General features: G+C 34.9%; 3 protein-coding genes and 1 non-coding gene across 7 annotated transcripts in view; 1 reads left to right on the top strand and 3 right to left on the bottom strand.

Annotated features, from left to right (window-relative positions):
- Positions 1 to 181: 181 nt before the first annotated feature.
- On the bottom strand, positions 182 to 7,303 carry LOC119830375 (nuclear localization sequence-binding protein-like). Of its 4 annotated transcripts, none has more exons than XM_038353371.1 (9): positions 7,161 to 7,303; positions 6,453 to 6,815; positions 6,167 to 6,254; positions 4,379 to 4,565; positions 3,797 to 3,936; positions 3,006 to 3,201; positions 2,616 to 2,722; positions 1,530 to 1,559; positions 182 to 303 (listed from the first exon to the last, which is right to left on the bottom strand). In XM_038353371.1, the coding sequence occupies exons 2-8, from the start codon at positions 6,803 to 6,805 to the stop codon at positions 1,548 to 1,550; spliced, it is 1,083 nt and encodes a 360-aa protein (XP_038209299.1). In that variant the 5' UTR covers positions 6,806 to 6,815; positions 7,161 to 7,303; the 3' UTR covers positions 182 to 303; positions 1,530 to 1,547. The 4 variants fall into 4 exon arrangements, with proteins under 4 accessions (XP_038209299.1, XP_038209298.1, XP_038209295.1 ...); XM_038353370.1 differs by having other exon boundaries at positions 182 to 300; XM_038353367.1 differs by lacking the exon at positions 1,530 to 1,559.
- Positions 7,304 to 7,535: 232 nt separating this feature from the next.
- On the top strand, positions 7,536 to 10,753 carry LOC119830389 (suppressor of Mek1-like). Its single transcript, XM_038353389.1, has 4 exons — positions 7,536 to 8,919; positions 9,282 to 9,369; positions 9,938 to 10,050; positions 10,559 to 10,753. Exons 1-4 carry the CDS (start codon positions 7,658 to 7,660, stop codon positions 10,638 to 10,640), a joined length of 1,545 nt encoding a protein of 514 aa, XP_038209317.1. The 5' UTR covers positions 7,536 to 7,657; the 3' UTR covers positions 10,641 to 10,753.
- A 208-nt stretch (positions 10,754 to 10,961) lies between these two features.
- On the bottom strand, positions 10,962 to 11,034 carry Trnav-aac. Its single transcript has one exon. It is a non-coding gene; the product is annotated as a tRNA-Val (tRNA).
- Positions 11,035 to 11,809: 775 nt separating this feature from the next.
- The window catches only part of LOC119830486 (raf homolog serine/threonine-protein kinase Raf-like), a 3,524-nt gene continuing 1,320 nt past the window's right edge, over positions 11,810 to 14,013 (bottom strand). Inside the window, exons 2-4 of the mRNA XM_038353530.1 lie at positions 13,740 to 13,852; positions 12,653 to 13,470; positions 11,810 to 12,493 (exon numbers count right to left, since the gene is read on the bottom strand). Of these exons, the coding sequence (XP_038209458.1) occupies positions 12,463 to 12,493; positions 12,653 to 13,470; positions 13,740 to 13,852 (962 nt within the window). The 3' untranslated portion in view covers positions 11,810 to 12,462. The remainder of the gene's footprint in view (positions 12,494 to 12,652; positions 13,471 to 13,739; positions 13,853 to 14,013) is intronic.

Raw genomic sequence — 14,013 nt, 5'->3', positions numbered from 1 at the left:
TTTACAATATTAATACTCAAAACATAATACTGTTCTTTCATGAGAAATCAGATTTTAAGGGATCTACCAAACCACGAACACAAAAATAAAACAAGCAATGTTAGTAATCATTTCATTTATTAGCTGTCAAAAGACAATAGAATTAAATTTATCTGTGTACTTAGTAAATACAATTGGCTAGATTTATCCGATACAGTCTCACACACACACACAACATCGACGCACGAGTCCTCACACTGCACTATGTTACATTTGCCGGAGCCGCTTGTTCGGCCGCTGGCCGTCGTTCATGAACGCGCCCTGCTGGAACAACACAAGTGTTTTATATTCAACTAGATGCTCGCCCAGATAGATACAATTTTAAAAATTTCAATCTTTATACTTTAATTATAATTAATTAAAGATTACCATATGCAAACAAATCTAACACAACAAATATTACTCAATTGGTTTCAGTTGTTCTTCAGTTACAAGTGTGAGTTGACTTTCTTTATCTATGCTATTATTTAAATTTTACGTTTAGCATTCAAATGCTTTATAAATTAGAAATTTTTAAGTAGAATAAAAATTGACAATATTTTTCTCTACTATAAATATAAAACTGAAGAGTTTGGTTTGTTTGAACGCGCTTATTTTGGGAACTAGTATACCGATTCCAAAAATTATTTCATCTCTTCATAAAATGATTATCAATTTGGTCTTCCCTCAAATAACCACTGATGATCAATAACAATATAAAACACATAAAATATTAAAAAAGCATAATCCAATCCATAAGAACAAAAAAAATATAAATAAATCATTATATATAAAGTACTTAAAAATTATGTTTGTTATTGATTACGTTCGTGTTAATACTACAGGCTAGTATATTAAAAATCATTTTATATTATTCCAACACTTATCAAATCAAATCATTTAACCGTTATTTAACAGCATAATAAATATAATACAAGACATTACAAAAAAAATAATTTCATTCAAAGGGAAATCACACTATCGTGTAATTATTATTGACATAAAAACGGGAAAGTTAAAAACTGTTAAATATAGTACAACATTTATTTAGAAAGTCTAAAAAAACGCGCGTACCAAAATGATACGCAATTGACCGTGAAATCTTTAATGCTCGTGCGTCGATTAAGTTCGTTGGCAATTATTGTATTAACTTGAAACATCTGTTATTATTGAATTTCATTATTTGGTTTAACCATTAACGCCAATCAATACTTTCAATTAAATGTGTTTGCCAAGAATATTGAAATTTAGTATGAAAATTACTTATACAAATTAAACAAAATTTCTATCATATTAAATGGGATAACAGCAGATCAATTTCTTATTTCATATTGTATGTATACAAGGGCCACATCAGTCCTAAAATGTTACAACTACAAATTATAACCTCTTTTTGGATTTTTTGTTAGTTTAAAAGACCACAATCCCAGATGAAGACAAAACATTATTGTTTCCACTAAAATTTGTGCAAATACAAATATAAATAACATAAAAATGAACGCAAATAATACCTGCGCTAGTCGATCTGTCTACAGGTAGCTCTGAAAAGAATGCACAGAAAACATTAGCGCAAAGAACCTGCAGAACTTGCATCCCCCCCCCCCCAAACACACTTCGTAACCGCTGCATTTCTTTGCCCACTTTTCTATGCACTCATTTCTCGAAAGCGGACATGCGTTTTGCAAATGAAAAATATCACAAAGCAAAAAAACCCGAGTTCTAAGCAAGGTTTCTATCATAAACTACTATTTGATATTTGACTATCTTAAAGCATGAAATGATTGCAAAAAAAAAACAGTGAATGTCACCGTGAAACAAGTAAATTTTACAGCCGATTTATATGTTGATCCCCATGAACAAGTTAACATCAAACTATGTGTATGGGAGACTTGAGTGCGACTACCACTTTAGTACTGTTTCATTGTGACACAAGAAAAATAAAGAAAATCAAAAATGATACCTATTATGGTTAATATTTTGTGTATTTAAATGACATACATGCATTAAATGTGATTAGTTATGTTTCTTGTAAACCAAGTTCACACTAAACTATTAATTAATCAGTCACCATATATCAAATCAGAACTTCGTCAATTATGTGATGATGTAGGGCCAAAATATCCCATTCATCAATAAGGTATTCTTTATACATGCATCATTAAGGGAAGAAACAATAAGTGTATAAATTTGTTGTTTGCAAGTTTGCAAGTCAGCTATATATTGTTAATAATATAATAAAGTATTCAGAGTTACAAATACAATAACTATGTGTGATTGCAATTTGCTTGACATTGGTAAGTGGTGATGATGATATTATGTTGATATAAGCGTAACTAGCATATGCTGCTATACTGTATACTGTTGCTGAGTGTAATTTAGTGTGCGTGTTCTCCATTATATTCAGTACACGGATTAGTGTGCTGTGCTCCATATGACGACGGTGTCTTATAATTCAATTTAGATTAGTGTAAGATTATGTTGCGTGCGAAATAGTTATATACAGTACGCTGTGTACATTAGCAGCTAAGCGTGTTCGGTAGGATTGGTGCTGTGTGCTGTGCTGCATGGTGTGTGGGGGTGTATGTGGGTGTACGCACCGGGCGGCCCATGAAGCCCTGCGGCGGCAGGTACGTGTTGACGGGCGCGAAGCCGCCGCGCGGGAACGCGCCGCCGCGCCCCGCGAACCCGCGCCCGCGAGCGCCTCCTGCACCAGACATATATATATTAAATATTCATACTCAATGCTTAAAACATACGTATGCATTTTGTACATTGCAAGTTTATTAATATACCAGTACATGTTATATTTATTTTGATCTGTTATAAATAATATAAACTCACATTTTTAGGTTCAAACAAAAAAGTGATCAAACTTAATTAAAGTAGTCTTCGCTACAATTACACAATGTATGCTATAAACACAACATTTTAACATTACTGCAAGGAGACAATAATATTAAAGTATGCATTATAATGAGGTGCATCACCTCTAAAGTTGCCCCTCGCGTTGAACGCGGCGCCCCGCGGGCGGAACGAGTTGTTGCGCGGCGGCGCGGCGCCCCCCGCGCCCGCGCCCGCCGCCCCCGCGCCGCCCGCGCCCGCCCCGCCGGCGCCCGCCGCGCCGCCCGCGCCGCCCGCGCCCGCGCTGTTGCGGCCCTGCTGCCCGTGCTGCCGCTTGTTCGACTGAAATCGAACGGATGAAATGTATTTTTATATACACAAAGATGAAATCGAAGATCCCATATGTATTTAATGGTATATCTCACACCATAAAATACATATGAGTATATGTGACAGGCAACACGCTCATGGAACGAAACTATGTCCCTCTTGTGCAACAATAAAAAAACGGAATTACTAGTACTAGATCAGTAAATCAGTCAATAGGAAAATCAATGCAATGTAATACACTGTGTGACATGTGCTTTTTAAAAATTAAAAATTACTAGTTTTCCGCCCGCGGCTATGCCCGCGTAGTCGCAGGAAAGATAAACCCGGGGTTTCTAGAGCTGTAAAAAGTGTAACTAACACCACTTTCTTTTATATATATAGATTAATTTCTAGTCATTAATTATTAACTAATAGAATTATAAATATTTTTTATAATTTAATTGAATGCATAATTAAAAATGCCAATAATTAAATTTGCTATTTTTTTAATGCTTAAAAAATATAATGCCGAGATAGAGTCTAAATAAATATAAAATACCATACAGTTAAATATTTCATCCTTCTTCATTCACCTTAAAAATGTATAAATAGATGATTATAAAGTTACCTTATTGCTGTTGGCGTGCGCCTTCTGCTCATCGTCGTCCCTGTACTTGGAGACGGTGACGAGGAAGCCGTTGAGGCGCAGCTCGCGGTCCAGCTTCAGCGCCTTCTCCACCGACTCCTTCTCGTGGAAGGTTACGCGCACTGTAACGTTTCTCACTTTAATAACGATTACTATTGAATATCTATTCGGTCACTAGATCCTAAAATATATTATGTTTCCTCTATGCATTAAATAACAACTATATTCTTAAATTTAAGTTTTATAGCTTTCAAATGCTTTATAAATAAGAATAAATGAATGAATGCATAAATGTGAACAAATTCTGTTGATTTTTTTGTTTAATTTCTCAATTATTTTCTTAGCAATTATTTAATTATTAAGTACAACAAGTATTTCCTCATTCTTTCAGGATTTCATGATAATGAACACAGCATAAAATTCATAATGGACATTCATTTGCACAACTCATTATGTTACGAACCGATATTTATAGATATTTGTTAATTTATTACAGTCTGAGTCATTCCTCCCAGAACCGTAGACCTTGAAAACATCACATATCAACTTGAAGCAAACACTCACAAATCTTAAACTTGGTCTTGCTGAACTCGTGTATGTGCGCGATCTCGCCGCACTGTCCGAACAGCAGCTTCACGTAGTCCGTGGAGGCCTCGTAGGGCACGCCCACCAGCACGGCGGTCTCCGCCGACGACTCCACCACCACGGATATCGCGTTGCCCTCTAATACTGTACCGTCTTCCGTCAGCGCCTGCAATGTGAACGCACGGGCTTGAGACCCTGCCGCGGCCGTGGTTTGCCTCGCTGTGATAGCCACTTACGATAGAAGTGAATTAAAATAATAGATGACACTGGGAAACTTCTGAATTTCTTGGAATTTTGTTAAGTATTTGTTTGTTCTGATACAGCTGGTTTTTTTTTGTTGATTATATAACTTACCCATTTAAGAATTTGTAATTAAATCCATGTTCCTACATAAATAAACACGAGACACGACACAGTATAATGTGAATTTCTTCGCAATTCATTGAATTTATAAATAATACTATGAATTCCACTAAGACCTAAGTGAACTTATCACATTGACTGAAATTTACAAGGGTGTGAAAGAGAATATAACTTATATTGCATCTATTTATCAATAGGCATGCTTTTGTAATTGGCTTCCATTATATAAATAGCACAGGAATTTGTATTAAAAATATTTTCATTGTAATAGTATAAAATTATAATATCATGCACAAAATTTTGTGTCAACAATGCCAGCACAGCAATTTCTACTGTATTAAGTAGTTATCATATAAGCAAAACAACTTTACTTTATATACAAATGTTTTTTTAACATCTTAACTTCAGCCTTAAGCATTTTATAATTCTTCAATATATAATTTACATTAATTAAACATTGTTATAATAAAATATTTAAAAACACAAAAGGAAAAATTTAAAATAATCACCTGTAGCTCTCAAACAAACCCTCCATACAATAAATTTAAAATGGAAAAATATAATTGGAACAAAGACTGTGCTGTTTTACTATTTAATTAGCATATCTATAACATTTTCTTAAAAGCACCATTTCAATATGATACTCTTAAAATCTTAGCTTGATCACAGTAAATAATACTATGTAATATTGTTCAGAGTTATTGATTTTCAATACTGTACCACAAGCAAAATTTAGTCTTAGAATATCCATTTTTTTATTTTTACCTGTTATTGCCCCCACACCCTGTATGCACAAAAAGCTGTGTAGAAATATTATTAGATACATTTATAATTCAAAATATTCTATATATATTCCCAATTGATCAAAGGATGTGTATTATGTCATAAGGTGGTTACAAAAAAGTCGTAAAAATGTTCCAATGTGTGATATGAATGATCAATGAATATTAAAGTGCTAGTGATTTGTCATTCACAATGGGCGGTGTTCACACAGGTGTAGTGTTAACATGAGTCATCCCTTATGTGCAATATTTGACTTAAAATATATACATATCTATAAACCTATGGAATTTTATAAAAATATATATAAAAGTATAAAAAATACACACACAAACACCACAGTATAGGAAACATTGGGCTGATCTACTACTGTCATTGAAAAATAAAATTTTGCACTTTTAAATACTCCATATCTAAATAAAAGCCAATAAAAATATTGTTGTAGAAGACCAGCCATTCCAAACATTCAAATAGTCATTCTTATTGCTTTTAGGGTAATTAAGGAAATTTGGAAAAGTCTAGCTTTACATGTCCCACTGGGATCACTTTGACCCACAGCAGGCGCAGTCTAATTATTATCTAACTAAAGAAATTAAAAAATAATGTTAATAAACTTTTGTTTACCTTTTCCAGACACTCTTTGTTTTTGAATTCGACTATAGCCGATAATGTCGGAGTTGTGGTCAATTCAGTTACAATGATCGGACCACGTCTAAAAAGAAAGAAAATTCCTTTTGTTAATACTCCGCTTCAATCAGTTCCGATTGCAATTTGCAATACAGAACTTATTATACATTTTTTTTTACACAAATTGAAACTTATTTCTTAGGAAAAAAATCGAACTGATATTTGAATGTTAGCAAGTTTGTGTCGAAATATTATAAATTTTGGAGAAAAATAAGAAACTTACTTTACACTGTTGATTTCTCCATGTTTTGAGAAGAGTTCTTTCAGTTTATCTTGGTAATCAAATAGGTAACTTGGTGGGAGATTTTCAACGAGCAGTTTACCAGGTTCCACTTTTTCTTCTTTCGGTTCTTCCTGTTTGGCTTCTTCAGTGTTCTGTGCTTCCTGCTCTCCTTCCGGCTGCTCCGCAGCCTCTTCGCCGGCTGGAGCTTCCTCCTGCGCCTCGGGTTGTGTGTCGCCGTTATTCTCTTCAGTAGCCTCCATCGCCTCCGTGGGCTCCGGCTCCGGTTGGCTTACTTCTTCATTCGCTTTTGCCTTTTTCTGAGCAGCACCACGGCCTCTCTTCGGCGCTACCATTTTCAACACTACCTAAAACATTGAAATGTTAGTCCAAATTTTACGTTCGGCGTCTTTTACGTTCCAATAGTTTCCCGCCTATAGTTATGACATTCGATAACATTTAGCGGCTAACTATATTCAAGGACAAAGTTTATCACCCGCTTAAATGTCAGAAACATTAATAAAATGCCAAGTTTCCGATTTTATGATGCTATTAGGTATAACATGATAGAGTCGCAAAAACATCAATACTTGGGAAAGGCGCCATGAGGGCATGGCATTCAATGGAAAATTCACGAACCTATACTTAATATCTATAACGTAATAACAGAAAACTTAATCAATTCAAGGTTCTTAATAAAATACCTTTGACTTACCTCAAATATTATATGAATACACAAAACTTTAAAATCTTTTTACAAAAGTACGCTGAAATTATTGCAAAAATAACACAACCGGCATCACAAGCGAATCCGCCATTAAATTATAGTGTTGTTCGATGAATCAGAATTGGCGTCACCAACGTTAGGGATGGGCTTCGACAAAAATCGAAACAGATAACTTGATTCTAGTATATATTTAAAAGGATATAACTAATAGAAAGAATTTACTTCTCTATTTATTTCACAATATTTATCTTCTAGATAACTTTTTATTCATGTTTTTAGATACATTTTGCAAAAAGTCTGCAGTCTGCGTTCCAATGGACAATGTCACATGTTTCTTTCTTTTGACAGTTATAAACAATTTTAATTTTTATACATAACCTGTAAGTTTAAAAAACTTTTCATAACGAAAGGGTGATGTTTACATTTTTTTAATTAATTGATATTTTAACTTCTAACTTTATGTACCAAGTTAATTATAGCAATGAAATCTAAAACGTTGAATCTACCAGGAAAGGCTACTGAAAAAGAAAAAACAATCAAAACATATGACTTTCTAAAGTATTACAATACAGCAGATGGAAATTGTGTTAATATAAAAGAAAGTTCAATTAAAAATGATCCTGAAACCGTGGCAAAACCATCAAAACGACGACAAAATTCTATCAAAATGGCAAAGACATCAAAAGGTAAAACTGTTAATATGACCAAAATAGACATAGATGGAACAAATTTAAATTCAGAATCAGGTAAACGATCTCCTCTTAATGAATCCAAGGCTACATCAACGCCTAACGTAAGTAATAATAAAAATTCTTGCATAAAATCAATCATGAAAGGAACCTCGGACAATGAAAGCCAAGATATTTCCAATGTTCCCAGGATTAAACCTAAAAAGAGAAATAAATCCGTAAGTTTTATGCTGGAGGACAATGAGGAAGTTGTTATTAAGAAAACTAAGTCTAATGATTCTCTGGTAGCTAAGAGCCAAGTTACAGATAAGAACAAATTAAAAAGGGACAAGGTTAAGAGTAAACTTGTAGTTAAAGAAGATAAAGAGAATAACAATATAAAAGCTAATGACGCACATAACAAAAATGAAATAAATAAAAATAAAAGAAAATCAGGAAAGAAAATTAAGAATATACCAGATCAAGAAATGGGCGATGGTGACAATAAAAACAATTTAGATGATGATGATGATGTTGACAACACCATAAATGAAAAAGCGAATGAAACAAAGAAAAAGAAAAGAAAACGAGGAAAAAAAGGAAAACTTTCAACTACAATCGACTCTGACAAAGAGGGCACTGATGAAACTGTAGAAGTTGCAAAACAGAAACCCAAAAGAACACAGAAAAATAAACACACAGCAGAAGCTTCCGAGTCTGAAGAACCTGCAAAGAAAACTAAAAAGAAAAACAAACCAGATGTAATTGCCAAAGGTATTGAAAACCTGAACATCGGTGATAATGCTCACACACTAACCAACTTGCTGGATGAAATGACTGTTAACAAGAATAAAAAGAAAAGAAATAGAAACAAACCAACAAGTGTTGCCACTGAAGTCAAAGCTGAAGAAAGCACTAATGAAGTCAAGAAATCAAAGAAGAGAAAGAATAAGAAGAAAAACCGTAATTTGAATGCTGTGGTACTCGTACAGAATTTGCCATTTTCTATAATTCTTAATTATAGGCAATTATTAAAAGAGCACTTTTCTAAATTCGGAAATGTTCAGTCTATTGGGTAGGTCCAGTTTTCTATTGAACATAATACAATAATATAATATAAATCTTTAAAATTGTCTTAAGTAGTCCAAATTGAAATGGGAAAAAAATCATATAAATCAGTTCTCCTAGTAAATAGCTATGAGGTAACAAACACAAAAAAATAAATGCAGTAAAATTTGTAACCTCCTCCTTTTTCAAAGGTGATTTAATTAATAATGGCCTACCGTGATCTCACCTCAGCAATTAAGGTTTTTTTCTCGGTTTCATGTCCCTAAGGGACACTTCATGCCATCTAGTGATGATTTATTTACTGTTTATAATTTCACAAAAGTGAATATATAATTAAATTTCTCATTTTAATGTAACTTATGATTTCAGCATTGCCGACTTGAAGTGTGAGGGAGAGGATCCAAAGCCGATATTTACAACCAGAATATTCTTTGCAACTGAAGAAGCGGCACTTGCTGTATGTAATATATATCTATTTTATAAGACACCTTTTAAAAATATGCGGTATACTAGCGCTCCGCCCTTGCTTCTCCTGTGTAGTTCTTGTGATTATAGCCTATATCACTCGAGGATCATGTACCAAAGGTGAAAGAATTTTTGAAAACAGCAAAATTGTTACTGAGATTAGTGGGTTCAAACAAACAAATTGATCAGTTTTATATTATCTTTTAACAACTTACGCTGATCAATAACAGAATATTGACATAGCTATGATACTATAAACTTAATTGGAATTAAATTGAGTTATAAACAGATCCCATGCCACGTTGCGATGCAACAATTGCAATGGTGTGAAAATTGAGTCAATATTCAACCTTTTTTTATTTTTTGTTTAAATTGTTATTCTGTATACTGTCCATGCCCAGTTTCGCTCGTGTTTCTTTGGAAATTATAACAAAAATAAACAAAACTTTCCTCTTCATGTAAACTACATATTTAAAAGTGTATATAAAGAAATTGTGTTAAATTCACTTGTTGTAAAGTTAAAACTGATGTAAACTTTTACCATATTATTACAATTACAGGCTGTTACAGAAGACAAGACGTCGTTTGAAAACAACATTATACGCGTAAAGAAATACATAGCGCCTGCAGTGAGACCCGTAAAACGGGGCTCATGGGTGAATAGTTCTATGAGGTAGGTACTTTGCTTAGCTATTTAATTGTGTTACGTACTTTTTGAAAACCGTCGATAAAGTTGTAAAAAAAATATTTTTAAAAACGCGTTTTAATATAATAATACAATATATATATTATAATACTTATCTACTTCTTCGTTGCAGTCAATTGATTAGTCCCATTTTTGTATGTTATTTTGCTGATGAGCATAGTTTTAGAGTATGTGTATATATTTGTGGTATGGTACGGATGAACTATTTCATAGCGTTTTACGCGCGCACGCTTTTTTTAAATAAATTTAAATATAGGCGCAAATAAATTTTTGGTTATGTTAAAAAATAGTTTTATTTATTCGGCACGGTTTAACGGTTTTCTCCTGTGCATTAATATTTATATTAAGAAAAATTAAAAAGAAAAAAAATGTATTGGTTTTATAGATACATATTATGAAAGTGAAAAATTTGTTTACTTGTATAATTCAATTTCATATATCATCACGTTTACCAATTTGCATTTATATCTTTCAGGTCTAAGAAACCGGCAGAAAACGATGAAACAAATCCTGAAACTGAGAAAATGGCGCCAGAAGTTGACAGTGGCAGTGATTAATTTGGCGGGAAAAGTAACAGCACAATTATGTTGCATGCAGCATGGTGCCAACGATTATTTGAAAGAATGTTGTGATTGATATTTGATAGTTTTGATTTTCGATCGTGTAAAGTGTTTTTATTAATAAATATGTTTTTAAATGACATGTTTTTATATTTTTAATTTTCAACCATAAATACTTATCTAATATCTTTATAGAATTTAAATTTTTATACGACTTGATATGTGATAATTCACAAAAAAATTTAGCTCATAAAAATAATACTGAAAAGATAATTATAATAAAGAGATATTATATCTATATTGTGAGTATAAAAACATTGTTTCCGCCCGGGATCGAACCGGGGGCCTTCTGCGTGTTAGGCAGATGTGATAACCGCTACACCACGGAAACTACATTCATATGGTCAAAATATAGAATCTTTTGATATTAGTATAACATACACCTACTTAAATTAATTCAATTCCGGAAAAAGAGCCACTTCATTTTATATTTTTACATATTGTCATGGTATTGCCAAAACGAATAAACTTACATTTCAGAAGAAATAGTTTTTCTTTACTATAAAATATTTATTTCATTACAGCTCAACTTTGATCTCTCTAGAACCGGTGAATGGATTTGGTTGAAATCTCTATTTTTTTTTATAGTGTTACAAGTTTTTGTGAATGGTATTTTTTGAACTATCAATACCACATGTTTCAGTGGCATGAATCAGGAATAATTTTCAGTTAATCTATTTAAAACTTCTGCATAAACAGTACAGTTAACAAGCAAAACAGTAATTGTTTTGAAATTTAAATTATTATATTTCGTGAATTTTTATTACCCTGATATTTGTTTATTGTCATTCAACTAATAATTAAAAACATTTTGCATGAACCATTTACAAGAAATCATAAATATGAATATCACTGAATTATTGCTTATGACTGAATATTTGTTCTTGTATATATAAAATGTTAATCATTATCGTCATTTCAATGACACTTATTTTTATGACTACAATATCTCTTCAGTTACCACAGGGATCTGTGAAATATAGGGCTAGCAAGAAAACATATGTTAAATCGAAACAATAATTTATTGTGTTCCTTAAAATCGATATTATGCATTATACTGTATACACAAGTTCCTTACCATAAATTCTATCATAATTTCATAATATTTACAATAACAATAAATTACAATACATTCCTAATTTACATAAATAATACTTGAATATTATGCGACAATCAGCTGTACAGAGCGGCGTACCTAGCGACCGCGGACGAGTCCACAACATTACACTATATCACTCCGCAATAGAATCCATCTTACGTCTTTTAAAATTAACTTTACGCTCTAAACGTTGCAATAAATAAACGATTTACAATAAATTCACATTAAATTTACAAGATTACGTTAAAATTATTTACATCATATGACATATCTATCAATAACTCAGACTGACGGACAACATTTTAAAATGCTTACTTCAAAATTTCATAATTTTTACACATTTTACGCGTTAAGCCATTATTTATTTGAAGTTCTCATAATAACTCACAGAAGGCATGTGGATTGAATATGCGATTTATTAAACAAAAGTGACATTTTATTTTTTAATTCCATGCAGCAAGAAAATGAATCACATGACATTTCATCGATTGCAGACCAGCACATATTTGTCATTTTTCTCATTCGCCAAAGTCACATTTCATGTAAGCTTCGTTGTCAACGTTGGCATCTAAGCGAGTCCACTTGCGTACCGATCGTGTGGGTGAAGCGCGGGTGCGAGCTGGCGCAGCGTGGATGGGTGAGATCAGGGTTCAACCGGTTCTACGTATGTCTCTGGTTTGGAACTGGGATTCTGTAAAATAAAAAAATCATTATTTAAAAATATTTTTCCCGTTTGTAAGAACGTGGAATAAAGGAGAAAGAGCATAATTTTTATAAAAAAGGTAATCTATTCTATTCATAGAAGAGTTCGTTTCGTTACAGTTAGCAGATCGCGTCACGTGTGGCTCACCCGTAGAAGGCCGGGAAGCTGGTGTCGGCGTCGAAGTGGAAGTTGACGGGTGTCTTGGGCGAGGCGCAGGTGTAGGCGAGGCAGTCGTCGGAGGCGTGCAGGCGCGGGCCCAGCAGCGGCTCGCTGGCGCTGCGCGTGATCTTGGGCAGCGCGCGCAGCATGGCCTCGAGCGCGGCCAGGATCTGGCGGAACTGCGGGCGGCGCTCGCGCGCGAAGTGCACGCACTCGTCGAACAGGCGGCGCAGCGCGCGCGGCGCGTCGCCGCGCACCTTGCGCGCGTCGGGCCGCAGCAGCCCGCGCCCCACCATCCACAGGATCTGGTCCTTGTTGTTGAGGTGCGCGTACGGCAGCTCGCCCGCCAGCAGCTCGAACAGCACCACGCCGAACGAGTACACGTCGGAGCGGAACGTGTAGGGCGCCGGCTCGTCCATGCGGATCACCTCGGGCGCCATCCACAGGATGGAGCCGGTGGGCTGCTGCCACTGGCCGCCGCCGCCGGACGCGTCCGCCCAGCGCACCTTGGCGGTGGCCAGCCCGAAGTCGCCGATCTTGACGGACCAGTCGTCGCGCAGGAAGATGTTGTTCGACTTGAGGTCGCGGTGGATGATGTTCTTGGCGTGCAGGTAGTCCATGCCCTGCGCGGTCTGGCGCGCGATGTCGATGAGGTAGAGCATGGCCAGCGGCGTCTCCAGCACGTGCAGGTGCTGGTACAGCGAGGAGCCCTCGCACCACTGCGTCACGATGGCGAGCGACGGCTTCGACACGCAGCCCATGAACAGCAGGATGTTGCAGTGCCGCGTCTTGCGCAGCACTGCCACCTGACAAACAGCGACACGTTTCACCAACTGCACTTCAAACATTGACACCTAACAGCGGGTACGCATTTCAAAGATTGCATTTTAGACATACATTGACAAAACAGTCATTTATTCAAAGAAAAATACAATATTTTTAAGGATTTAAAAACGTGGTTAAATGGCTGTAATTGTTTACCCTGACTGCTATAATAAGCATCTAATAAAATCTCTGAGTACTTACTATCTGATTATTTGTGTTATTTTATAAAAAAAAATAATATCACACAGACCTCGTTTTTAAACGCTTGTAATTGCGCGGGAGTTGGTGTTTTTACATTTAGCGTCTTGACCGCGACGGGCCCGTGCCAGTGCGCCTTGTACACTGTTCCGAAACTGCCCGAGCCTGCAATTATAAAGTATCATTTGGGTATTTCTCATCGAAAAGAGTGTATTTTAATTGATCTGATTTTAAAATATTATGTATGTATGTAGTACAGGGGTTCGTGACTAATGTTTCATTTATATATATTTTATGAAAAAAATCGTGTGTGAAATGTTTATTTT

The sequence above is a fragment of the Zerene cesonia genome, chromosome 11 (assembly GCF_012273895.1).
Source record: "Zerene cesonia ecotype Mississippi chromosome 11, Zerene_cesonia_1.1, whole genome shotgun sequence".
Classification (NCBI taxonomy): domain Eukaryota; kingdom Metazoa; phylum Arthropoda; class Insecta; order Lepidoptera; family Pieridae; genus Zerene; species Zerene cesonia.
This window is presented reverse-complemented; position numbering and strand designations above follow the sequence as displayed.